Raw genomic sequence first — 27,714 nt, 5'->3', positions numbered from 1 at the left:
AAAAAAAAAAAAAAAAACACAAAAACAAAAACAAAAAACAAAAAAAAATCTATGATAGTTTTTAAAATTTGTTATTGATACATAATAGTTGTTGAGGTATATGTGATATTTTGTAGATGCACACAATGTGTAACAATCAAATCAGGGTAATTAGGCTATCCAATACCTCACACACTTATCATTCCTTTGTGTTGAGAACATTTCAAATCTTCTAGCTATTTTGAAATATACAATAAATTATTGTTAACTATAGTTGCCCTACTGTGCCATTAAACACTAGAACTTATTCTTTCTATCTTACTGTATTTTTGCACCCATCAACCAACCTCGTTTCATCACTCCCACCACCTCCCCAGCTGTGATGGTTAATTTTATGTGTCAACTTGACTGGGCCATGGAGTGCTGAGGTATTTGCTTCAACATTATTTCTGGGTGTGTTTATGAGGGTATTTCTGAATGAGCCTAGCATTTGAATTAGTAGACTGAGTAAAGCAGATTGCCCTCCCCAATTGGAAGAGCATCATTCAACCTGTTGAGGGCCTTAATAGAACAAAGGGCAGAGAAAGGGAGAATTTACTCTCTCTACCTGGTTGCTTGAGCTGGGACATTGGTCTTCTCCTGCCCTCAGACTTGGTCTTACACCGTCAGCTCTCCTGGTCCTCAAGCATTCAGATTTAGACTGAGCTTACACCAAGGTTCTCCTGGTACGCAGTCAGACCTTTGGACTCAGACTGGAACTACACCACAAACTCACCAGGGTCTCCAGTATGCAAATGGCAGATCTTGAGACATCTCAACCTCCACAATTGTGTGAGCCAATTCCTGCTAATAAATCTAAATATGGAGATATATATAGAGATCTATATATGAAGATCTCCCTCTCCCTCCTTCCCTCTCTCTCTCTCTCCCTCTCTTTCTCCATATATATGTGTATATATATATGTGTGTGTATATATATATGTGTGTATATATATCCACCCACCCCAGCCAACCAATAGGAGATATGTCTGTATATATTGATATATCTCCTATTGGTGATATAGTGTGCTATTGGATGAGGTGGGTGGATATATATGTGCATATGTATTTATATATAGATATCTGTATATTGGTTGATAATAGATATCTGTATATTGATTGATATATAGATACCTGTATATTGATTGATATACAGATATTGATCTACAGCTGTATCTCTTCTTTATTCTGTTTCACTGGAGAACCCCGACTAATATAAGATCTAAGGTACTGATGACTGATCACCTGGGAGGAAGAGGTATAACTGGTTACCCTCATGGAAAAGGATTATTCTCTTAACCAATAGGAAGTATTTGTTTATTAAACAGCTATATATCCAGCATATTAAAGCATATCATATGAGTAGAGTCAAATGAATAAAGGAAATTCAAGATGTCTCTTTGCCCACAAGGAGTTTACCAACTTTCCATTGAACCCTGAATGTTTGTGTATTTGATGTTCTACATATTAAAGCAATAAGCAGCTTAAGTGTTTTTAGTCAGAAAAGAGTATTTAGTCATTCAGTATTTTGATTTTACTTTATAAAAGGCTTTTTTTGAGACAAGTTTTGTTTTGTTTGAGACAGGTTCTCTCTCTAGTGCCAAGGTGCAACCAACAGGACTCCCCGCAGCCATGACTTCCTGGGGTCAAGCGATTCTCCCATCTCAGCCTTCCGAGTAGCTGGGACTATCTGCATCACCATGCCTGGCTAATTTTTAGATCTTTTGTAGAGATAGGGTCTTGCCATATTTCCCAGGCTGGTCTTGAACTCCTGGGCTCAAGCAGTTCTCCTGCCTTGGTGTTCCAAAGTTTGGGTAAATAAGTTTTTTTATAAAAACCAGAATAAGCAGATAGCTTTACTGACTTGAATACAGAATTAAAGGCCAAAACTATTTTAACCTCTGGCTTCACTGTATGGCACAAATAAAGTGCGTAACCTGCAGATCTCATTATTGTTCCTTTTCAATAAACAAAGAGTACCAGTATTCAATGCTACAGAAAGTTGTATAGAATACTGATGATTGATTTATACAGTTCAGCATTGCTAAGAAAAATACAGGTTTTTGAACATTCAACAGAAATAATATTATGTTATTCTTCCTATAGAAACAAAAATTTGGCAGGGCGTGGTGGCTCATGCCTGCAATCCCAGCACTTTGGAAGGCCGAGATGTGTAGATCACTTGAACTCAGGAGTTCAAGACCAGCTTAGGCAACATGGCAACATTCCGTCTCTACAAAAAATATAAAAAATAGCCAGGCATGGTGGTACATGTCTATAGTCCCAGCTACTCAGGAGGCTGAGGTGTAAGAATTGCTTGAGCCTGGAAGGAGGTGAGGCTGAGTTGAACTGAGATCATGCCACTGAACTCCAGCCTCGGTGCCAGAGTGAAACCTTTCTCAAAAAAAAAAAAAAAAAAAATTTAATAGCAACTGCTCTCAACAGTAAAATAAATATGTTCATGTGACAGGGAAACAGAAAGAGAGATGGTTTCTAATACTCCCACAACTCAAAGTTTATTTAGAATATCAGAGCTGGAAGGGCCCTGTGACAGAAACTACTCATTGTCAATCAAAATGTACTCAAACTGTGGTAATTGAACGGTGGCCATTTCTCAGCTTCCCTTGCAGTTTGGGGTAGGGGTCAGTGGGGATGGTGGTGGTGTGGTGTGCTTGACTAAATCCCTGCCAATGGTGTGTGAAGAGATGAGATCTGAGTCAGAGCTTTTAGGAAAGTGGAACTGCCTCCTCAATCTCTTTCTTCCCTGGCATGGAATGGAGTAAGAATCAACCATGCAGATGAGGATGACACCCTTGGGGATGGAGGAGAAAGAAGTTACACGGAACAGGGGATCCTGGATAATGGCATGGGGTAGATCTTCCTGCTAGTTTGGGACTTTTATTGCACACAAAAGAAATAAACTACCTTGTTTGAGCAATCACATTTTTGGGAATCTTCTATAGCTATTAGTGTTACCCTAACTAATAAATTGACCTCAAGAATCATCAATACCAGTTTCCTAAGCTTTATAACTTTTGTCATTTCTGTACTTTATTGCTATTTATGCAATGTATTTTGTAATTAATACAGTTCTTTTACTTATATAGGCAAAATCTACTTAAGCCTTGCCTAAATTATGTCTGTGAAATCACCAGTTTGAAGTGCTAATTATATTTTTAAATATATATGAAAATAAATGCACAATTATTAAAATAAAATGTTCATCTGTTTTCCATCTGATTTCATAGTACATAAAATCCAATTTAATTTCAACCACGCATTTTACTAATGAAAAAGCTGAGGCCCAAATGCCATATTTTCAAAGTTAGACCCAGGACCTACATCTAGTTTGAGACTTTTCCCACATACCTTATTATGCTATTTTCCTTTTTCTTGTAAGTTTAACATGTGATTCCTGGGCACAAAGCCTTCCAACAAATAGTTCAAACTACTTGCAAGCTACTGTCTCATTGGAGTTTAGGGACTCTCTTTGAAGAGAAAAGTGTAAAAGTTATTGTCCTGGTCATGCCAATGGACAAACGGAAGCACAGAGTAGTCTGTAACTCCTCAAGGCTGGCTCAGATAGAGTTTATGCCTTTCATGTTCACTTTCTTCTCCATATATTTGCTCGGTAAGTCTGGATTGATGAAATCATGTCTAGAATGCAGATCCTGGATTTCTCAGATTCAAAGTCAAGGGAATTTTCCAAGCTACTTTTTGGTCTGGAGGTAGTCTACAAGTCTGACGGTCTAGAAGACTTATCTGTGAATAACTAAGGTTTTGTTAGAATGGGTCAAGTTAAATATTTTTATTACTTTAGGATTTACATAGTAGATATAAAAAAGAAGTGAAAGGATATGGCAACTACTCATAATTCTGACCTTAAAAATTTAGAGATAGACTGTAAATCCCTCTTTTTTAACTGGTCACTTACCCATAAATTTATCTAAGACGATCTTGCCTTATACTTTTTTTTTTTTTTTTTTGACGGAGTTTTGCTCTCGTTGCCCAGGCTGGAGTGCAGTGGCATGATCTTGGTTCACTGCAACCTCTGCCTCCTGGGTTCAAGCAATTCTCCTGGCTCAGCCTCCCAAGTAGCTGGGATTACAGGCATGCACAACTATGCCTGGCTAATTTTTGTACTTTTAGTAGAGACGAGGTTTCACCATGTTGGTCAAGCTAGTCTCAAACCCCTGACCTCAGGTAATCCACCCACCTCGGCCTCCCAAAGTGCTGGGATTATGGGCATGAGCCACCATGCCCGGCCTTATCTTGCCTTATACTTTTATCCTTACCATCTCTCAGCTTGCAAGTCATTCTACCATTATTCTTAACTATGCTTCATATTGTTTTTGGAAGTAAAATTTTATTTGTTTAAAACAGAGGAAAATCTAATCAATGTGAGAGCAGAGGGACTTTTGCCATTTTCCCAATGAACTCACAACATATGATTTATCTACATTTGGCTTACAAAGGATGTTGGCTAACATGACAAACCAAGCTTTAGGAAATCTCTATTTTAAGCAGTTAACTTCAAGATTTCTTTAATATTGCCCAAAGAACATTATCATACATTATCAGAAGATTTTCTCCTTTTTGGATACTGAATCTAAGTTAGAATGGTTTAAGTAATGTTTAATGCATTAATCCCTTCCACTTCAAAGAGGTAATACTGTCATAGAAAGCAAAAGAAAATTTGAGGAGGTGCTAGAGATGGATAATCTTCTTGCTAGGAGGATTCCCAAGTTAGCAGTATCTTATATAATCCTATATTAATAAAAGCAGTTCAAGAATGGTCTCCAATTTTGTTCAATCACTTAGCATTTCTGAGATGCCTATCAGACCTATAGTATATACACTGGGAATAGTTTCAGGTAAAAACAAAATTTCTATATGGAAAGCATTTTTGAGTTTATGTCACTGAAGTTGGGTTTAGCTGTTGTGTTGTTCTGAATAATATGTCATTTGTTAAAGTTAAAGAGAAATAAAGAAAGTCACTGTCAGCCTGTTTGGGCTGGTATAACAAAAATTCCATAAACTGGGTGGCTTACAAACAGCAAACATTTATTTCTCACAGTTCTGGAGGCTGAGAAGTCCAAGATCAAGGAGCTAGCAGATGAGGTGTCTGGTGAGGGCCTGGTCTTCATTGCAAGTGCTTTCTTGCTCTATCCTTACATGTTTGTAGCATAAACAAGCTCCCTCGGATCTCTTATAAGGGCATTTTCCACCCCTCATGACCTAGTAACTTCCCAAACGCCCCATCTCTTCATACCATCTCATTGGGGATTAGGCTTCAACCTATGATTGTTAGAGGGACACAGCATTCATCCCACAGCAATCATCTGGATTTCTAGAACAAGGAATTACTGGTTAGCAGTAAACGTTTTCACTGCCCATGTTCTTATAACAGTAATTACCAATTCACTATGATTTTTCATAAAATGCTGTTGGAGGCAATGTTAGCTTGAAGCCTGATGAGAGGCTGTCTTGAGGGTTGTGTCCTCTGCAATAGGACATATAAATGGAAGGTTAGAAAGCTGCTTTCAGTGAAGATTGTCATGAAGAGAGGTCTGGGAGCTTTGCAGAAGAAAAGGCAAAAGTTCCCAACCAGATCCTTGGTGAAGGGCTGAACGTCCCCTAAGGAACATGGACTGTCACAAAAAAGGTTTTCATTCATTCTCCTTTGGGGATCAGACAGGACAAGCTTAGAACCAGCTAGATAGTAGGGGAATAGTTTGAAAAATTCCCATCCAGAATGAATGAATCCATGGTTTCTGTGCTACAAGGGTAATCTTCCAATCTGGGGAGTATTAAGTGGTGTTAGGAATGGAGATGAGGAAGAGAGTAGTGGAATGGGATGAGGCTGGGGACTGTGAGGAGTAGTTATCAAATGCTGCTTAACAAATCACCCTATACTTAGCAACTTCAAGCAACACACGTTTACTATGTCACACTGTTTCTGAGGGTTAGGAATTAGGGAGTAGCTTAGCTGGATGGCCTGACCTGCGGTCTCTTATGAAGGTGGTATTAAGCTGCTGACTGGGCCTGCAGTCATCCCAAGGTAGGGTCTGCAGAATCCATTCACAAGATAGCTCCTTCATGTGGTATGGACAGGAGACCTCATGTGGGCTGCATGATGTGGTAGCTGGGTTTACCCCAGAGTAAGTGATTGAGAGGAAGAGCAGGGAGGAGACCATAATATATACAATGACCTAATCTTAAAAGTCACACACCATGACTTCCACGTTATTCTATTTGTGAGAAGTGAGTCACTAAGTCCAGCCCACACTCAAGAGGAAGAGAATTAAGCTCCCATAGTTTGAAGGGAGTATCAAATAATTTGTGGACATCTTAAACTATCACAAGTAAGATTTCATGTAAAGCTAAAGAAAAGAGAAGTGGGAGATGAGAAGAGTCAGAGCTCTAGAATTTAAAGGTCTTAGTAGAATTTAATAGTCTCAATTAATTTGCCAGAAGGATGTAAGGATATGCTTCCTGTTCTTGCCTCTGATGACTGAACTGTACTCTCCTTTGTCCATACATCCTCATTTTTTCTCATTTACATATTTCATTATTCTTTAAAACAATTTGCTCATAAGAATACCTCCTCAGGGTTAAAGCAGAGCTGTGAAAACATTGCTTAAAAGGCATAAAACAAGCATTATAATAATATTAGAGCTAGGCAAAACGTGATTTTGAATCTAGGGGGAAAAGTTCATCCTTTGTTAGTCGGTCAGTAAGTTAGTCATATCTTAAGCACTCACTAGTGAAGAGATGTTTAGATGAAATAGATGCATTAAAATAATAAATTGTTAATTTGTTCATTTATTTATCCAGCAAAAATTTGCACCAGACTCCATGGTAGGTGCTGGGAACATAAAGAGGGATGAATAAAGAAGGAAGTCACAGTCTGGTATGGGAGAGATGGACATAAAACCCATAATAACTATATCACATGATAAGCTATACTTGAGTGATCACCTGGTTTGTATTTATCTGTGATTCTTCACCTTAATTACTCCTTAAGGACAGAACTGATTTTATTCAATTCTCTATTGCTAGCACCCAGCACAGTACCTGGCCCACAGAAGGAGCTTAGGCATGTCTGATGAATGTGTTGCTAAATCCAGTGTATTCTAAAGGTTGCAGTACTTAGAGAGACTAACTAGCTAAACACAATACCAGATGCTGGCTGGCTCTGTTTCCCTTCCTGCTAACGGTAATGAAGGAGGTATTTTTGGCTGTGGTTGCAGGTGTGCTGACTTCTTACATGACCTTCTCTCTCCTCTGCAGATGCAGCACGGTTCTCTGTAGGAATCTCCACTCCTGGGAGGCAGCTTTGGGCCTCACCAAGCTCTGGGAGCTCCTTCGCAGTTTCTCACTCCTGTGCCTCCCTGTGCATCCTTCCTAGGGACCTAGCGGACAGTGCATTTAGGCTGCTGGCTGTAGGAAGCTCCTCTCTGTTTTGTTCAGGGAAGATGCATTTTATTTTTAAAGCCCAGAATAGGAGCATCTATCTCTTTGTCCTAAAATTACAATCCTTTAGGCAGGGATAATTTTTCTTTTCTTTACTTCTTCTTCTTTTTTTTTTTGGAGGGCGGGTCTCATTCTGTCATTCAGGCTGGAGTGCAGTGGCATGATCAGGGTTCACTGTAGCCTCTACATCCTGGGCTCAATGATCCTCCCACCTCAGCCTCCTGAGTATCTGGGATGACAAGTATGCGCCACCATGCCTGGCTAATTTTTCTATCCTTTTGTAGAGACGAGGTTTCATCCTGTTGCCCAGGCTGGTCTCAAACTCCTGGGCTCAAGCAATCTGCCTGCCCAGGAGTTTGAGATCAGCCTTGACAATATAGTGAAACCTCACCTCCCAAAGGACTAGGATTACACACATGAGGCACCACGCTAGACTCAATTTTTCAATACAATGCTAACATATGGAGAGAAAGACCCTCACCCATATAAGGCTTAACTAGAACTAAGAGTTCAACATCAGCTTGAGGAATGTCAGTCTTTGCACATAAACAGGTTCCCAGGTTATTTACTACAAACAATAAATGTTCATGAGGTTTTAGTTGTCTTTTCTCCAGTAGTGGATATTCTATTTTAGGGCATTTCAGCTAAAAAATTAGTTGATTTGGACATTTCCAGGTATTACTTAGTATAAGTAAAAATGAGCTCATACCATCTAAAATACAAAATATGCCCAATGTTACTGGCAAGATTGGTTGGAGCCTGCATTCTTATAAATGTGTCTCTCTGACTGACATCAAGACCAAGACAATTACAGAGGACACTGCAGCCCAGTCCCAGGCAGAAATCTGTATGCTTCAGGCAGAATTGTTTATGTCAGCTATTAAAATGGAGATACAGTTATGTTGGAAGGTTATACGGCATTTTATATACAACAATAGATAGATGAAAAAAAGTATTACCCATACAAAGTGATTAACATTAATTAATGAATGAATTTCATTCATCCATCCATTCATTCAGCAAATAGTTATTTATTTATTTATTTAAGACGGAGTCTCTCTCTGTCACCCAGGCTGGAGTGCAGTGGCACGATCTCGGCTCACTGCAAGCTCCGCCTCCTGGGTTCTCGCCATTCTCCTGCCTCAGCCTCCTGAGTACCTGGGACTACAGGTACCCACCACCACGCCCGGCTAATTTTTTGTATTTTTAGTAGAGATGGGGTTTCACTGTGTTAGCCAGGATGGTCTCGATTTCCTAACCTCGTGATCCGCCTGCGTCGGCCTCCCAAAGTGCTGGGATTACAGGCATGAGCCACAGCGCAAATATTTATTGATTATTTGTAGGTACCAGACATTGTTCTAGATATTGGGGTACAGTGGTAAATAAGAGACAAGGCCCCTTTTCTTATGGAGGCTGCATTTTTAAAGTAGAAAGACAGATTATAGACAGATAAATAAATAAAAACAAACAAGAAAGGACCCAGTGATAAATACTAGGATGAAAAACGAAGGCCTAGGTGATGTGATGGCAATTAAGTGGTCAGGTTCAGCTTTTCTGAGGCATTGGCAATCCAGCTAAAATTTGAAAGGCAAGAAAGAACCTGTCACCTGAAGATCTGAGGAAAGAGTGTTCCATATAGACAGAAGAGAAGGTGGGGACAGTGGGCAGTAAACTTGGGTGTGGGAGAGGAACAGAGAGAAAGGCAGAAGTGAAAACACCAGGAGCTCAGTAATGGGACTGAGAAGCAGGAGAGAGTGGAGAGGTGGCCAGGTGCCGATCATGAGGCAGGATGATGACAAAAATGGAATAGAATGTAAAATAGGAAGAACATTGGAATCAGATGATATAAAAATATAAGGCAGAGATTTTGGAAAAATTCAACTTGCTCCAGGCATGATTTTCATCTGGAGCTTACTAGTATTTAAAATTGCCTCTGATGAAGGCAATCTGCAGTGCCATTCTTTATTTGTCTTGAAATAAAGAATAAGACACTTTTAAGTCCTTTTAAGAATCTTATATCCCACTGTAGTGTCTATAACTTACAACTTTCCCTTTGATTATCAACATAATACATCTTTATGACAGAACATTTGGAAAATACAAATAAGCCAACAGAAGAAGGAAAAAACCATTCCAAATCCAGCCACCCAAGAATAACTATTGTTAACAATTGGGCACAGAATCTGCTATGGTCTGAATGTGTTCCCTCAAATTCATATGTTGAAACCTAACTCCAAAGGTGATACATTAAGAGGCAGAGCCTTTGGGAGGTGATTAGGTCATGAGGGCGGGGCTGTCATGAATGGGATTAGTGCCCTTATACAAGAGGCCTGAGGGAATTTGTTAGCCTTTTTTGCCCTTCTGCCATGTGAGGACCCAGCAAGAAGGTGCCATCTATGAGGAATGGGCCCTCAGCAGACACCAAATCTGTTGGCAATTTGATCTTGAACATTTCAGCCTCCAGAACTGTGAGCAATAAATTTCTACTACTTATACATTACCATATCTCAGGTTATTTTGTTATAGCAGCTTAAATGGACTAAGACAAACTCTCTTTATGTTCATACAATGCAGTGGTTCAGAATACAAACTGTGGAGTCTGGGTGAGAATCATTGCTTTGCAACTTGCTAAACTTGTTTTGCAATTTGCTAGTTGACTTTCAGTCTCTCTTAATTGCTTATAAAATGCCACATAACTGTCTGCAATGTCTTTAAGCCTCAGTTTTCTCATATGAAAAATGGAATAGTAATCTTACTTTCTTCATAGGACTGCTGTGATGATTAAGTGACATAAGCCATGTAATGCTCCTGATTTAGTGCCTCGCACACAATACATTCTTTAACATGTTATCTATTATGCTATTATCATTTTACAAAGTTGGGGTTATACTGTAAAACTTTCCATATATAAACTACCATTTCAATTATCACTAGACATTTTTAATAGTTACATAGTATTTTGCTACAAGGATATGATATTTAGTTAAACTCTGTTATGGGATACTTTGGCTTTTTCTAAATTTTCACTGTTTAATGAAATTCTACAGATAAAATATTGCAACTTTCATGTTACTTCTCTAGGATAAATTCTATGAAGTGGCTGGGTCAATGGGCATAAATATTTCCAAGACTCTTCTGAGGCATATTATTATGTCTTCTGCTATGAATTTAGATAATACCCTGGGTAAGAATAATGTCTGGAAGTAAATAATCTACATATGTGTGAAGTTTTGGAGGAATGATTTACCATCAGTTTAATGTAAATACTTTATCTCTTCCTTCCCCACACATTCACACACTTTTTTCTCCACACCTGTTCACACCTTCTGGTGGGCACCATTTCCCTTCATTCCTTAGGGAAGCTTCCCAGTACTAGGCTTCCGGTTAAGCAACTCTGTTTATAGTTTTCTGATTTGCTGGGAATTCTGTACTTACCATTCTTTTTACTTGAAGACATAAACTTACAGGGTTTTAGTATATTGGGAATCCCAGTCCCTCAACTTACAGGTGATATGAAACTAAAGGAGAGTGAACAAGTGGTTTGTCCAAATTGGTCCTGTGGGCCATGCTATTGTTAGACTGCTAAGTAATGCTGGATCATTTCTTTATCTTTAGAACCTAGATCAGCAGCAGCACATGTAAGCAGCCGTATGGTTTGCTGAATGAATAACTACTTAAAGTAAGCTATAGCCTCCTAGGATTTTGTAACTGGAAAGGATCATAGAGGCATGGAAACTAAGGCCTAGATAGGTTAATGAGATGTAAGTAGTTATATAATATTAGTGACAAATTGGAATAACGACTCAGGTCCCAGTACAGACAAGGAGAAGCCAGAAGATGTGGCTTGCTGGGGTGAGATGGGCATGAAGAGAAAAGATTAATTCTGACTTGCTCCAGAGGGGGTAAAACCAAGACCAAGCAAAACTTCAAGTTGCTGGTAGGCCAATTTCAGCATAATATAAGAAAGAACTTTTTGATAATTAGTACTGTCCAAAATGGAAATGGATTTTCTTGAAAAGAAGTGAGTTGCCCCTAATTGGAAGTGTTCAAATAGAAACAGGGTAAATAATTTGTGAAGTGCTTTAATAGAAAAAAATTTTTTGGTTTGTGTGTCTGGTGGGGATAAATGACTTTTAAGGTCTCTACCAAAGCTAAGATTAAATGATTTGTGAATATGTATATATATATATATCTTGATACACAGATATTCTTCCCTTGTTGATCTGTTACTTTGTAATTAAGTCTTTTGAATGTGAATTCATTATCTTTCTCATTCCAAATGAGACCAGATACATTTAATGTCTTTACTTACCCAAGATTCCATGGGTTTAAAATAATCATTTTAGTGGTATTTCAGTGTGCTACACACAGTAGGAGTTCAAAAGATAAAATTTAAATTAGCTCTTAATTTTGGAAAACCTACATTTAAAGTAAATTGAGCTACAAGCTCCATGCATTTGAACAATTTGACTGAACTCAGCTGGTCTCAACCAAATACATCAGTTGATCACATTCAAGAGCACTAAATATTCATTAGCTTTATTTTTTAATTAAAAAAGGCTAAAATTAAAAGAAGGAATTTGGATAGATGGTATTGTGGTGAAATAAAAGTGTTCTCTTATTGGCTTTCTGAATAATAATCTGAAATTATGACTGGTAGTCTTTCCCAGAATTGAAAGAATCCTTTAAATATTAAACTGCAAATATGATTTTATTGCACTTCAAGTAAGAGGTACTGAAAGACCACCCTTTTAGTGTAATCCTTTCATGCAAATTCTAGGAAGACAAGTCACATAAATGAACCATATTCCAGAAATGCTTTGAATTTTCAAGATTTCATATCCATAATAGAAATGGAGCTTCCAACAACTTCATAAGTAAGTTCAGTGAAAAGCTCCACTCTCAAATAGCAATCTAGCAAAGCTTTGATGAGTAGCAGAGATAGCATCTGTGATACACTCTTTCAGAGTCTACCCAGGAAGGAAATGCATTAAAAAAACAGCAAAAGCTGCTTTCTGTTTATTTATGTTTAAAAATTTTTTTGTTTTTATTTTTATTTTTTACTTCTCTTTCTTCTTTTCTCCCTCCTTTCCTCCCTCTTCCCTTTTCTCTCTCTTTATCTTTCTTATTAGAAGCCTAAATACAGAAATCAGTGTTCCAATCAGGTATTCACTTGAATTATCAACAATGTTTTGGACATTCTTAATAATAAAATTGGCTCAAGTCAAGATGGACTATTCATTAGCTAGAATATTCCAGCCATGCCCTTTTCTCGCCTACTTAGGAACATATATATCACACAGGCAGCAAGATCTTATGTTTCAGATGTTGTGCTAGATGCTAGCGAGAGAAAAATACAAGGCATGAACCTTGGCCTCACCGAGGCCTAGCAAATCCATAACATTGGTTCACCATAGAACCTGGACTAGACTCAGAGTTCTTTCTGACCCAGGACTCCTGACAGTCATTGCTAATCTATTGCTGAATTGGCGAAAGAGGTAATACATATTTGTTATCCCTGGTGGGAAATCAAATATTCTCTAGCACATTGATTATACCAGATTCTGTACCAAATGATTGTTTCATTCTGACAATCATAATCATGGCTATTTCATGTCTATAATATAAGACCCATTTCATTCCTATCTTGCTGAAGTTTGATTTTTCAAATGCCACTCTCAGGAGCATGAAACAGAAAAAACTAATTTTAAGAAAAGTTACCTCCACTGCTGCTTTTGCCCTTTCAAACTCTTCTTCTAAGGAGTGGTTTCTAGAAAGTAATGCACTTCCCCAGCGATGTTCTTTGGTCAGTCGAGCCTGAAATCAATCATACACATAGTGTTATAATATTAGAATCACATGATATTATAGAAATGTACAGGTACTTTTCCTCTTCCCATTTCACTTCTCTAGAGTTTAAGAATCATCTGTGATTGATGACATTTTTGGAGTACTGTGCTGGTATGATGTTGCCTAAACTGAGATGCTGTCAAAATGTGTGTGAGCATGCACGTGTGATTCTTCCAACAGTGGGTCTCAGCCCTGGACATACTAAAACCACTCCTCAGGCCTCATCTCCCAAAGATCTTATTTTAATTGGTCTTGATTCCAGGCCTTGATATTTTAGTTAACCTCTCCAAGTGATTCTGATACACAGCTAAGATGCGCAATCTCCATTAGAAGTCTAGCTTTCAGCTTGTAAGGAAGATCAGCCTCCGGTTAAAAACATAAAAGCTGCAGAAATGAAAGTGTGGCTTCCAGGCCTTTCTCCTTATACACACAGCAGACCCTCATGCAGAATTCTCTTCCTTTTGCTTTCCCTCTGTTGGCACTGTCTTATGTCTCATTTCTCAGGATATTGCTGTCTATTAAATAATAATGAATCACTTAGATAAAATCATATCTGATAAGGCCAACTGCTTTGCCACAATTAATATGCAATGTAGTATATACACATCTTAACTTAGCTGAATGCAAATATTTTCAGAAGACCTTTCCCCAGGAGTCCACTGTAATTAAAAAAATTAAATTTTAATTTCACAATAAATGAATACTTGTTTTGAAAAAAATTAATCATGGAAAATAAGAGGTGGACCACTAGACCTTTTTCTCTGCAGTTACATAAACATTTATACACATAATGTGTATGGTAATATGTACAGTAATGTGTTTCAAAAACATATGAAACATAAAAGGCATGCCATTCTTTAATTTTTTCACTCAACAATTTACCTTGGAGAGTTTCCTTTTTTGTTTTTGCTTTTTTTTGGTCTATCTCTCTGCTCTACCAGTGGATCCATAAGGATAAGAATCTTGTTTGGTATCTTTTGTACTACCCACGCCCAGCACAGGGCCTGACAAGGGATGAGTGCCCACATATGCCTAAGGGCTGAAGGATGAGGCATGCTCTGAGACACAGCTAGGCCTTGGGGAGTAGGAGGAGAGGGGCTTGACATGAATTTCCCCGGTCCCTTTTATTATAGAGTGCAGGTGGGGTACGGAGGGTGACTTCTTGGTATGTGTTTAGATTGCTCTGTAGTAGTGATGCTCAACCCTGGCTTTCCACAGTAATTACTTGAACAGGCCTGGGCCCCAGCCCAACCAATTAAATAAGAAACTGGGGGTGGGGCTTGGATGTTTGAAAAGCTTCTCTGGTAATTCTGAAAAGCAGTCATGGTTTGAAAACGACTGTTCTACAGCAAAACTTTCCTCTTCACACAGCACTTGCCCTCCACATAGCTCAGCTGCTCTTCATTCGTTTCTCTACCATTGTTGGTCCTGAAGGGGACCTCCTCTTCTATCGTGACACGATAGTACTACCAGACACCATTCTAAGTAATTTAGGTATTACAATTTATTTTGATCTTTTGATAACTTCATGAGGTAGGTATTATCAACTCCATTTTCAAGATGATGATGTTGAGATACAGAGAGCTTAATTCGCTTGCCCAAAGTTATATAGCTAGTAAGTGGCAAGGCTGGTGCTTCAAGGCCATGCTCATAACCACTCTTCTACACTGCTTCTCCCAGGAGGCTGCGCTCACCCAGCCATGCTAAGAAGACAGAAAACACACAGAAAAGCTGCCCCTGGGGGGCCACTGCATGGGTGAGGAGTCAACAAGGAAGCCCTAAGAATACTGTGGATTGCAAGCAATAATGAAGTAATTATGACCGTAAAAAACAGTGTTAGTCTGTGTTTTGCTTTAATAAATGTGGAACATTTATTTATTAAAACATTAATTTGCTTTTCCTCCTCTTTGCTGGGAATACTTCTGTATCCTCAGTGTCTCCTAGCAGGTAGTGGGTGCTCCATAAGTAGCCAATAAATAATTGTTGAAAATACGCTGTCAGTGAATAGATGAGTGAATGAATTAAAGATATTTTCTCTCCTTAGCCCCAGGAGGTGTTCTCAATCAATGTTTTCTGTTCAATCCAGGAAGCTAAGGGGGAAGTTACAGGAGACTGATAGAGGTCTTGTTTTTTGTCCTGGATCTGGAGTGGCAGAGGTCTGTGCTAGCAAAGTCCTATTGCCTGGGCTTTAGAAGTGGGGAATGGCAGCTAAATGCCCGAGGGGGCTGCCTAGGTAAATGCAAGGCCCACAGGCAGCACAAGGGTGAGGTGCCTACAGGGGTGCCTGTGGTCAAAAGAGGGAAGGGTGGTGGGGTACCTCTGGGCTTGCAGGAGCATCAGCGCCTCACTCTTGGGTGGGCCAGGCTCATGGGCCACCACGAACAAGTAGCCTCCCTTCTCTAGGCTCCATGAAAGCTACTACCTCCTCCTAACCCGGACACTGACACAGGGAGGGTGACGTGAAACATAAAAGTGAAGCCAACTATCATATCATCCTGGCAAGTGGGGTCTTAGAGCCAGATTTAATATCAGTAAATAAAAATAATAAGACATTTCTTGTACTCCAGGGTTGTGGCAGCCAATTTATACTCATTGCAAAAACAAAAGAACTCGTGATAGAAAAATGTATGCCCAACTTTGAAAAAGGCAAATTGAGATTGCGTGATTTCTTGATATCATATAAGAGAATTTTCTAGGTCTTCTCAATCCTTGTATTAGTTTCTTATGACTGGTGTAACAAATACAAACTACCACAAACTCATTGCCTTGAAAAGACAGAAATTTATTCTCTCAAAGTTCTAGAGACTAGAATTCCAAAATCAAGGCATTAGCAAGGCCACGCTCCCTCTGAAGGATCTAGGGGAGAATCTGCACTATGCCTCTCCCAATTCCTAGTAACTTCAGGCATTCTTTGGCTTATGACTGCGTCACTCCATGTTGCCTCCTCTTGTCTCTCAAAACTCCGTCTGCCTTACTCTTATAAGGTACATGTGGTTGCATTTAGGGCCCACCCAAATAGTTCAGGAAAGCCTCCTTCTCCCAAGACCTGTAATTTAATCATGTATTTTGCTATATCTGGCCACCATTCAGCCAACTGCAACCCTGATCTGACACTTTTGGGCTACAATATATCTGATGAACAAATATAAACAAATATAAAGGGGAAGATAGTTCACAATCTTTTAGGATTTAGTCGTTAGGATGTGTAACCTAGTAGAGATGTTAACTCCAATGGTGATATCTTATTGTCTTGTAGAAAGTTAGCCAATCTTGTACCTAACTAGGGAAACTCATTTTGGCATTTATTTCTCAACTGGCTATATAAAGCTCTGTTCCTCATTGTTTTGCTTTTGGAACCAACTCTACTGTCTTCCTGTTGGTTCCTTAATTAATAAAATAAACAAAAATTTCAAGTGTGGACACATGGTAAGAAATAAACTTTCTGAGAAACTGAAGAAAATGCAAATAAATGAAAAAATATCCTGTGATCATAAATTGAAAGAATTAATATTGTTAAATTTCCCAAACACTCCCTAAAGCAATCTATAGATTCAGCCCAATTCTTATCAAAATTCCCATGATGTTTTCCACATAAAGAAAAAAAATCATAAAATTCGTATAGACTCACAAGAGATCTTGAATAGCCAAAGCAATCTTGAGCAAAAAGAACAAAATTGGAGGGCTCATACTACCTGCCTTCAAAATATATTACAAAGCTATAGTGATCAAAATGGCATGATAACAGCATAAAAACAGGCATATAAACCAATGGAACAGAATAGCGAGCCCAGAAATAAACTCATGTATTTATGGTTAATTATTTTTCTGCAAAGGTGCCAGGAATACGCAATGGAGAAAGAATAGTGTCTTCAATAAATAGTTCTTGGAAAACTGGATATCTACATGTAAAACAATGAAATTAGACTTTTTTCTCACGTTATATACAAAAATCAACTCAAAATGGATCAAAGACTTAAATATAAGACCTGAAACTATGAAACTACCAGAAGAAAGCATTGGGGAAATGCTACAGGACACTGGTCTGGGCAAAGAATTTTTAAAATATGACACTAAAAACATAGGCAACAAAAGCAAAATAGGCAAGTGGGATTACATCAAACTCAAAAACTTCCACACAGCAAAGGAAACAATCAAGACGATAAAGAGACAACCCTCAGAATAGAAGAAAATATTTGCTAACTATACATCTGATGAGGGGTTAACATCTAAAATATATAAGGAACTTAAACAACTCAACAGCAAGAAAACAACTTGATTTAAAAATGGAAAAAGGACCTGAATGGACATTTCTCAAAAGAAGACATACAAATGGCCAATAGATATATGAAAAAAATGTTCAACGTTACTAATCATAGGGAAATGCAAATTAAAACCACAGTGAGATATCACCTCACGCCTGTTAGTATGTCTGTTATCAAAAAGATGAAAGATAAGTGTGGAGAGGATGTGGAGAGAAAAGAACCCTTGTAAACCATTGGTGGAAATACAAATTAGTACAACCATTATGAAAAACAGGAAGAGGGTCCTCAATAAACTACAAGTAGAGCTACCACATGATCCAGCAATTCCACTACTGGGTGTATGTCTGATATGGTTTGGCTGTGTCCCCACCCAAATCTCATCTTGAATTCCCATGTGTTATGGGAGGGACCTGGTGGGAGGTAATTGAATCACGGGGGAAGGTCTTTCCCGTGCCGCTCTCATGATAGTGAATAAGTCTCATGGGATCTGATGGTATTATAAGGGGGAGTTTCCCTGCACAAGCACTTTCTTTGCCTGCTGCCATCCATGTAAGACACGACTTGCTCCTCTTTGCCTTTCACCATGATTGTGAGGCCTCTCCAGCCACGTGGAACTCTAAGTCCATTAAACCTTTCTTTTGTAAATTACCCAGTCTCGGGTATGTCTTTATCAGCAGTGGGAAAAAAACTAATACAATATCCAAAGGAAATTAAATCAGTATGTCTAAGCAATATTTTAATTCTTGTGTTCATTGCAGCATTATTCACAATAGCCAAGATACAGATAATCAGTCTGTCTATCGATGGAAGGAAGAGTAAGGAAAATGTGATATATACACATGACGGAATGCTATTCAGCCTTATACAAGAAAGAAAAACTCATTTGTGACAACGTGAATGAACCTAGAGGACAGTATGTCAAATGAAATATGCCAAGCACAGAAAGACAAGTACCATGTGATCTCACTTACACGTGGAATCGAAAAAACTTGAACTCATAGAAGCAGAGTAGAATGGTGGTTACCAGGGGCTGGAGGTGAAGGTTGAGGGGTTTTTGGCCAAAGGATATAAAATTTCAGTTAGATAGGAGGAAAAAGTTCAAGAGATCTATGGCACATTACGGTAACTATCTTTAATAACAGTGTATTATATTTTTGAAACTCGGTAAGAGAGTAGATTTTAAGTATTCTCACCATAAAAAAAGTACGTGAGCGAATGCATATGTTAATTAGCTCAACTGAGCCATTTTACAAAGTATATATATTTCAAAGCATCATGTGTTACGTGATAAATGTATAAAATTATAATTTGTCAGTAAAAAATAAATTAATAAAAAAGAAAAAATCTTTGTGCATTTGTATAATGCCATGAATGACCAATGAATGGCAGCAGAAGAAAGTGAAAGCACTATTTTTGTCCCAAGGCAAGTCCTTTTCTTAGCAGGCACTTCTCACCAGTAAGATACAACCTGACTTTCCTGTGAAGCCTGACCTAACAGGACTCCATTACCATCCCTGGCTTCCTTCCTTCAACAGTGTTTCATGCACCAGCTGCACCGCACATCACAGGATGCAAAGGGCACTGGAAGAAGAGAAAAATCTCTCCGAATTCTAGGCTTACAGTTCATCTTCTCTTTACTACTTAAAACAACAAGTGCAAACAGAATCTTACTGTGTAAATGGAATTTTATTTTCATAGTACAATTACTGTTTAGGGAAGTGTTATTTTCCACATTTTTAGGAAGGCCTTAGATTATCATTAAGACGAGTGTTATCTATGTCACATTTTGAAACCATTTCTTTTGCCCAAGGAAGTATAAGATAAATGCCATCAAAGATCAGTAAACACTGAAGGTACACAGAAGCAGTTTTCAAACTGTGATTAGTATGCTGCTAAGATCCTGAAACTTTTCTGCCACTTAGCAGTGTGCTCAGACATACTGGTTCAGGATTGAGAATGAAATACAGATTATAACATACGGTAAAGATCAGCCTTCCTTTCAATGCAAACTTTTTTAAAAAATTTAATCATAGGCAAAAGCTGTGGGAAGAGATATATATATACACATATATATATACACACACACACATATATAAAAGTAATGCTTATAAACTGGTTATATTGCTTAGCACTTACATAAAGGTATGGTAAACAAAACAACTACACATTACACTCATAAATTTGAGTTGCAGTTGTTTTGACAGCACAGTGATTTCCAAACCTTTGTGGGCATCAGAATCACTGGAAGGCCTTGTTAAAATGCAGATTGCTAGGCCCCACTCCGAGGGACTCTAATTCAGTAGGTGTGAGGTAAGGCCCAGAATCTGCATGTCTAACAAGTTCTCAGGTGATACTGATAGTGCTAGGCTAGGGAACTACACAGAAAACCTCTGATCTAGATATTGGCATTATGTGTATATGGTTCACAAATGTACTCTAATGTAGGCATTTCTTTTCTCCTTTACATGATTTTGAAAAATACTCTACAGCTCTAGCAAGCTCCTGGAAACACCTTGGGTTTACAAATGGCATTTTAATTGGTTTAACCTAATTGGATTGTAGGATATTACACTCTCCAAAGAAGACGGCTGATTGTTCTGAATGATAAGCACTAGGTAAAGAAAGAGAAGAAAGAATTTTAAAAAAAATTTAAAGGAATGCTGTGTTTTATTTTCTTTATTCAAAATTATGATTGTGATCAAAATTATAATTTGAAAATTACTATATTTGTGGCTGTGGTTGTTCTAGCACAGTGTTGGCTAACCACAATGACCATTGTTAATAGCTTCTCATACAATTGCCTTTATATTATTGCTGGAGGAGAAAAAGGAATCTGTTTAACTGTAGAAAAGAAAAATATAACAGCTAGCAGACCTTGACTGACAGAACAACATGGTCATTAAAAGCATACGCTGGAGTCAGACTGCCTGAGGCCAAATCCTGGTTTACCATCTGCTACTACCTGGTGACCTTGGACAAATTACTTAAACTATTTTCATCTGCAAAGTGTACGTTCGCATGTTGAGTCCCTATAAGGACTGATTACAAAAATTCATGTAAATACACCATACATAGGACATTGAACATGCTCAATACAACTTTGCTTTCATTATTATCTTTCTGGTTAGTGCCTATCAGTTGTGACTTTTAGAGTACTTTTGTTTAGTGGTTGGCGGAGACTATTTGGAGTCTTACACTAGAATAGATCATTTAAACACTTTCCTCGTTGAAATACTCAGGATTTTTTTTTCCTTAAACACTCAACAAACATTTGTCATTGAAAGTACACACGGCCGGGCGCAGTGGCTCACGTCTGTAATCCCAGCACTTTGGGAGGCCGAGGGGGGCAAATTGCCTGAGCTCAGGAGTTTGAAACCAGCCTGGGTAACATGGCAAAACCCTGTCTCTACTAAAAATACAAAAAATCAGCCAGGCGTGGTGGCTGGCACCCGTAATCCCAGCTACTCAGGAGGCTGACGCAGGAGAATTGCTTGAACACGGGAGGCAGATGTTGCAATGAGTCGAGATCGAGCTACTGCCCTCCAGCCTGGGCGACAGAGCAAGACTCTGTCTCAAAAAAAAAAAAAAAAAAGAAAAGAAAAGAAAAGAAAATACACACAAAAAACTGTCCCTTGTATGTAAAGGAGCCAATTCCTACAGCGTTTACAAGGCATGGCAGCGTATAGTCCTCATCTCCCTTTAACTACAAAATTCTATGTTGCAGAACATTGAGGCAAATAAGTGACGATTTGTGAACAGTCTATTATTGGGCAAAACTAAAAACTATTATTGAAACTAGTTTTAAAAATGATCCAGAATAAAATTTTGGGTATTTTTTTCCTGCCATTTAATTAACTTCAGCTGCTACTTCCACATTGTTAAATTTGATTAGTTGTTTTCCTTTTTTGTTAGGATCCCTTATCTTTCCACTTCCACAAATATTTGAGAATGTATTGTGTACAGATTCCCTACTGTGCTGGAAGTGGTCTTTCAGATTTCCTTCCTACCTGTCTGCCTTCTTTCTTTCTTCCTTACTTCCATCTTTGTTTCATTGCCTCCTCATTAATCACCCACTGTGTGTGGCCTGGAGAGAAAAAGCTCCTGTTGAAGTGGCTCCTGTGCTGTATTCCAGCAAGCAAAATTATTAATATTGATAGTGTATCTAATGGTTTTTGTTAGACACGAAGATCTCAGCTTTAGTCTAACTCATCTTTCCAACTTTTTCCTTGCCTTGCGGAGAGTAGACATTCAAGCACATTTGTTGAACTGAAATGGAATGAAACGGAAGCCATCAATACTTCTAAAAGTAAGGGCTTGAGAATCATTTTGGGAGAGGAAGGCAGAAAATTGTGTATGGCCTGAAATCAGATGACAATCCTAATTTGTTTTACAAAGATTCTGGAATAAAGTGATACACATTCTTTAAAATTGCTTAACTCATATCAACCTTGTAAAAGTAAGGAATAATCAGAGTTTGCAATGAGAAGGGAAATTGTGAATTATCTCTGGTGGGTAAGCAGGATATGGATGATAGGAGGTGGTCTGTAGTTAAAAACAAAGACTTTATTTATTTATTTATTTTTGGAGATGAGGTTTCACCATGTTGCCCAGGCTGGTCTTGAACTCCTGAGCTCAAGGATCTGCCTGCCTCCGCCTCCCAAAGTGCCAAGATTATGGGCATGATTCACCGTGCCCAGCCCAATAACAAAGGCTTTAGGAGCTAATGGATTGATTTGAATCCTGGATCCTCTCCTCTTTAGCTGTGTCACCTGGGGAAAATTTCGCTCTCTAAGATGTATTTTTCTTCTGTGAAATGAGGATTATATTACTCCCAAAGTTATTATAAGAATTCCAAATAATATATAAAAATATAATCTCATATTACACCTAAGAAGTAGGTATGTGATAAATAACAGCTACTAACATACATTTCCTTTTACATTACTCCTTTAGAAACTTAGAAAACATACCTGCACTTAAGGTTTAAATTGCTCTGGTTTGGGATTGAAGGAAATCAAAATGTTTTACTCCAAAACATATTTCTTTGACATAATCTGAAGTGGCCCTGCAAAGCTGTCTTTTGTTGGGGAAATTCGCATCTGTAGATCTGTAGAGAATCTGTATTAATGCAACCAGCACTTCCTTTGCCCAGATCTAGGAAAGATGAACTGAGAGTGACACCTTTAAAGGACTGAAAGGAAACATTTACCAGCTATCCTCTCTGAGACTCCTACCTGCCAGAGGTTTCATCTATATAATAAGGCCCCCTTTGTTAGCCAAGCCTCTTCCTTTCTCCCTCCCATAACCTGTCCTGCAACCAAAACCTGCTTCTGGCCATGCTATGAGCCCATATTCTCTCTGCAACCTCAAGATGGTATATAAGCTTCTGTACCTCAATGGGGGGCTGAGTCTTTGTTTTGAGGGCTCCTGTGTATACACATTAAGAATATTTGTATGCCTTTTCTCCTATTAATCAATCTGCCTCATGTCAGTGATTTTTCAGTGAACCTTTGGGGACCAAGGGCTTTGGCCCCCTCAGGATATTGCCAAAATTTAAATTGCTCTGGTTTGGAATTAAGACTACATGAATGGAAGCATTTGCTGTGCCAAAGTCAGCAAAATCAGTGAGTTACAAAATTGTGACTTGGCACTTGGAGAGCTGGCTGCTGCACAGCCCAGTAAAATCTAACTGAGGTCTGTAAGAGCCTGTCTTGGAGTTACCCTTCCAAGTGTCCAAATCCAAAAAGGCCTCCAGCAGAAGCTGAATTATTTTTCTTTTGCCTCACTAATCACTATCTTAACCTATTTGTGGAGAAAGGTAATTTTATATTACATTCTGTGTTTGTCTTAATTCTTCAAGTGTTTTCTAATTTATCGGGATATATGAATTTTAAAAACAATTAACTCCAGGGAATATTAGTTACACAGTTTGGGTAAGTGGCAGGAAACTTTACTCTTAAAAATACAGAGATTATATAATGTATTATAATCTCCAGTCACCCTGATTAGTGTATTTTTGGGGCTCAGAAAAATGGTACCCTAAAACATGGTACTTGGACATGCCAGGTACTTTGAGCTAAACAGGCAGCCTCAGAACCAAAGTGTCTCTGACCTTCTCCCATTCCCCTGTCCCTTGCCCCTCTGCCTCCCCTGAAGCACAGGTAGGGACTTTCTCTGAAGTTTCCAGAAGAAATGCAATCTCATAGAGAAGATTAACTCCCAGGAAGGAACACTAGAGTTGACACCGCACCAACTCCGTTAAAGATCCTGAAACTTTTCTGCAATTTAGCAGTGTGCCCAGACTTGCTGGTTTAAGATTGAGAATGAAATATGGATTATAACACATGGTAAAGATCAGCCTTCCCAATATGGCTTTTGTTATATATAGACATTTATATAAATCAACTTCTTACATATTTTAAGTTCAGCCTAAAGATTTCTCTGTACATAGTGAGCTATAACCTAAATGGAAATGTAAACAGACTGTGTAACCTACTGTTGTGCAAATCATGGAGTTTTGGCTCATCGAAGGGCACTCAGATGAACCTTACCCCAGGCTGAAACTGCCCCCACAGGGTTGACAAGAATTGTATACCAGATTCTGGACAGAAATATGGTGACAATTAAGCATTAATAAGGCTGCACTTTGTCTCATTTCCTTGTGGCTAAAAGTCACATAGCAGCAGATACAGACCATTTATATTCTCATTGTTCCTACAGACAGGATCTCTGACATTCACATCACAGGGCTTTTGTTTAAGGATCATTAAGATGTTTTTCAGACCCTGAATTCCAGCAACCAGTTTGAAGACCCCCCACAGAGGAATGGGATCAGCATGAGAACACAGCTTCTTCATGTCTCTGTCCAATAGCTTCACCCTGCACTCTTCAACCAGTTAATGATCTCCACACTTCTGCCCACTCCAAGACCCTTAAAACCCCTAGCCCCAAACTCCTCGGGGAGATGGATTTGAGGTTTCCTCCCATCTCCTTGTTTTGTGACACTATGATCAAACCTCTTTCTCTGTTGCAACTTGGTGTCTTGGCTAACTGACTTGCACTGGGTGATGAACCTGTTACAGTTACAAGGCTATTGTCTGTTCTTCAGGCCCCTTCATTTCCCCTAAAAATCATTTACTCTTCCTCTAAAAGTACCATCATTCCCTACTTCTCTTTCCTCTATGAAGAGGATATTTAGGCTCCAAGCATCCGGCCCTTCTCTGAGTTTCATACTTTGTGTGACTCTCTGCATGCTTCCACATCAATCTGTTGGCATGCCTTTTCTCCTGTTAATCAGTTTGTTTTGTAGACTCAAATTATCAAAACTTCCAGAGGTGGAAAGAAAGTTCCTTTTATCCCTACAGCATTCAAAACACTATTTGAAAGAGGCTAAACTATGTTTTCCTTTTCCTCGTCTTATAAAAAAAATTTGAAAACATTAGTTATTCACATTGTGAGCTTCCATTTTCTTTGTGATTCTGAAATACAACTTTTAAAGGAATTTTGTAAATAGGTCTTCACCTGTCGGGTCACTGCCTTAGATAATTTATGTTGGCTTGAAAGAGAAGAAAACATCTCCTTGATTTTCCTGGGAACCATCTGAGTGATACTTTTTTTTTTTTTTTGGCTGAGTCTCGCTCTGTCACCCAGGCTGGAATGCAGTGGTGCAATCTTGGCTCACTGCAACCTCTGCCTCCCGGGTTCAAGCAATTTTCATGCCTCAGCCTCCTGAGTAGCTGGGACTATAGGCATGTGCCACCAGGCCTGGCTAATTTTTGTATTTTTAGTAGAGACGGGGTTTCACCATGTGACCCAGGCTGGTTTTGAACTCCTGACCTCAAGTAATCCACCCACCTTGGCCTCCCAAAATGCTGGGATTACACACGTGAGCCACCACACCTGGCCCCATCTGAGTTATACTTTTAAGGTGAATTTTTATACCACCTTCATGATTTTATCTGTGTAAATAGTTCATATATTAAAAGACAATATATTGTTATGCTTCTAACAGTATATAAATCAACTCCTTACATATTTTAAGTTCAACCTAAAGATTTCTCTGTACGCAGTGAACCATAACCTAAATGGAGGTGTAAACAAACTGTAACCTACTCCTGTGCCAATCACACAGTTTTGGCTGATCAAAGGGGCTGATCAAATTGTTCAAACCGTGTTCAAATAAGGCAAATGCCAAGCTGCAACCAATACAGCTGTTTCTGTTCCTCATTTTAGTTTTCTGGACATCACTTTCCTTTTACTTTCTGTAAATCTTCCTTCCTGTAGCTTCACTGGAGTCTTTCGGAGCCTACTCTGGCTCAGGAGGCTGCTTGATTCGTGAATTGTTCTTTGCTTAGTTACTCTGTTAAATTTAATTTGGCTAAGGTTTTTTTTTCTTTCTTTTTTTGAGACAGGGTCTTCCTCTGTCTCCCAGGCTGGAGTGCAGTGGCTCAGTCTGAGCTCACTGTAGCCTCTGCCTCCCAGGCACGGTCATCCTCCTAGGTCAGCCTCTTGAGGAGCTGGGGCTACAGGCTTGCGCTATCACGCCCGGCTAATTTTTGTGTTTTTTATAGAGACAGGGTTTTGTTATGTATTCCAGGCTGATCTCAAACTCCTGGGTTCAAGTGATCTACCTGCCTTGGCCTACCAAAGTGCTGGGATTACAGGCGTGAGTCACTGTGCACAGTGAGATTTTTCTTTTAACATATTTTTGTTTTTATTACAAGTAGATTGATCAGGTTATTCTCCTGCTGTCTGAGTGACTTGGTGTTTCAGATCTATTAAGTCCCAAATTCATGAAATCTTCCTAATTTAACCATAGGCTGAAATTAAAACTAGGAGATTATGAATTTCCTTAGTCTAGGCAAATCTACATAAGTAAACGTGCAATGTTTTTTAAAAAACAAATAAAGTGTAAGTTATTTACAAATAATTGGTAACTCTCTAAAAGGATTCATTAAGATTTGTCCAGATAGAAAACTCTCATGTGCATTTTAAACTATGTTTAGGAGACAATATCGTCTTGAGAAAATTTTCTACAGTACTTTGTCTTTGTTTAAAGTAAGGTGTACTGATGGGTAAGAGGAAGGACAATTTGGTGGGATGAAATCAGACAACGAGGAGGAGAGTAGCAGTCATTGGAATAATAAGATAAATGTATCCTGGGTCTCTATGGCAACCAGGGACACCAGCTGATTTTCCACCTCAGCTCCTTGTAGAACAGCCTACCTGTGCCAAGTCTCACCGGCTTTAGAAACAAACGTTTTATTGCTATATTAAATTGTTCCAAGAATTCCAGTTTATGAAACAGTACCGATCACTTTAGCTGAGCCTATTATCTCTACTGTACTTATCAAGAAATGTTTATCTGATATAGTAAATACTATACATTATCTTTTAAAAAATAAATACATTTAGAGTGAGCACAAAGGAAAAAACTACCTTTTCATGCTACGTTTACAATTCATTGACGTTTGCAGGGCTATTTGTTCAGGAAGTCAGTGGACTTGTTTTCCAGCTAAGATCTGGGAGCAGTAATGGTCCTCCCTTGTGGAGGCTCAGGTGTTTGTAGGAGGCGCTGCTGGTGGCTTAGAAAAGTTGCCAGAGGCCTTCTATTTGCTGAAGATTTCCTCTGTCTTTGTCCTTCCTCTCTCTGCCACTTACTAATTGTGGGTCCACAGACAAGTTTCTTCAGCTCATTGTATCTCAGTTTCACTGTCTATAAAATTGAACTTATCTGATCCAGTTATTTAACAGAAAAAAAAAAACGAGTTAATATGTAAGAAGTCCTTATCATAGCACTCAATAATATCTGCTATTATTATAATTATCTCTTTATTTCAACTCAGATAGTATATTTCCTCTTTTGGTTTCAACATCTAGTAAGCTCAAGAAAATTTCTGTTGCTTATTTTATTACGCTTATTTTGTTTAAACACTGAGTCTCATCTCAACTGGATTGTAGAATGCATGAACTTGGACGCACACACCTTATGATACCTTTGTGGTTTTAGATCAAGGCCTTTAAAAGTGTTCAAGGGAATGAAAAGATTGAGAATGACTTTGGCTTTCTTAGAATCATAGGAGATACGTCTTTTTTTTTTTTTTTTTTT

At 38.5% G+C, this 27,714-nt stretch overlaps 1 protein-coding gene across 12 annotated transcripts in view; it reads right to left on the bottom strand.

Moving 5' to 3' along the window:
* Positions 1 to 27,714, bottom strand: part of PEX5L (peroxisomal biogenesis factor 5-like) — a 242,800-nt gene that overhangs the window by 55,291 nt on the left and 159,795 nt on the right. For all 12 annotated transcript variants that reach the window (XM_011972157.1, XM_011972161.1, XM_011972158.1 and 9 more), the window contains one exon: positions 13,216 to 13,311. In XM_011972157.1, the coding sequence (XP_011827547.1) occupies positions 13,216 to 13,311 (96 nt within the window). The remainder of the gene's footprint in view (positions 1 to 13,215; positions 13,312 to 27,714) is intronic.

Source organism: Mandrillus leucophaeus, unplaced genomic scaffold, assembly GCF_000951045.1.
Source record: "Mandrillus leucophaeus isolate KB7577 unplaced genomic scaffold, Mleu.le_1.0 Scaffold1278, whole genome shotgun sequence".
Taxonomy (NCBI): domain Eukaryota; kingdom Metazoa; phylum Chordata; class Mammalia; order Primates; family Cercopithecidae; genus Mandrillus; species Mandrillus leucophaeus.
Note: the sequence above shows the minus strand (reverse complement) of the source record. Positions and strands in the feature narration are given on the sequence as shown.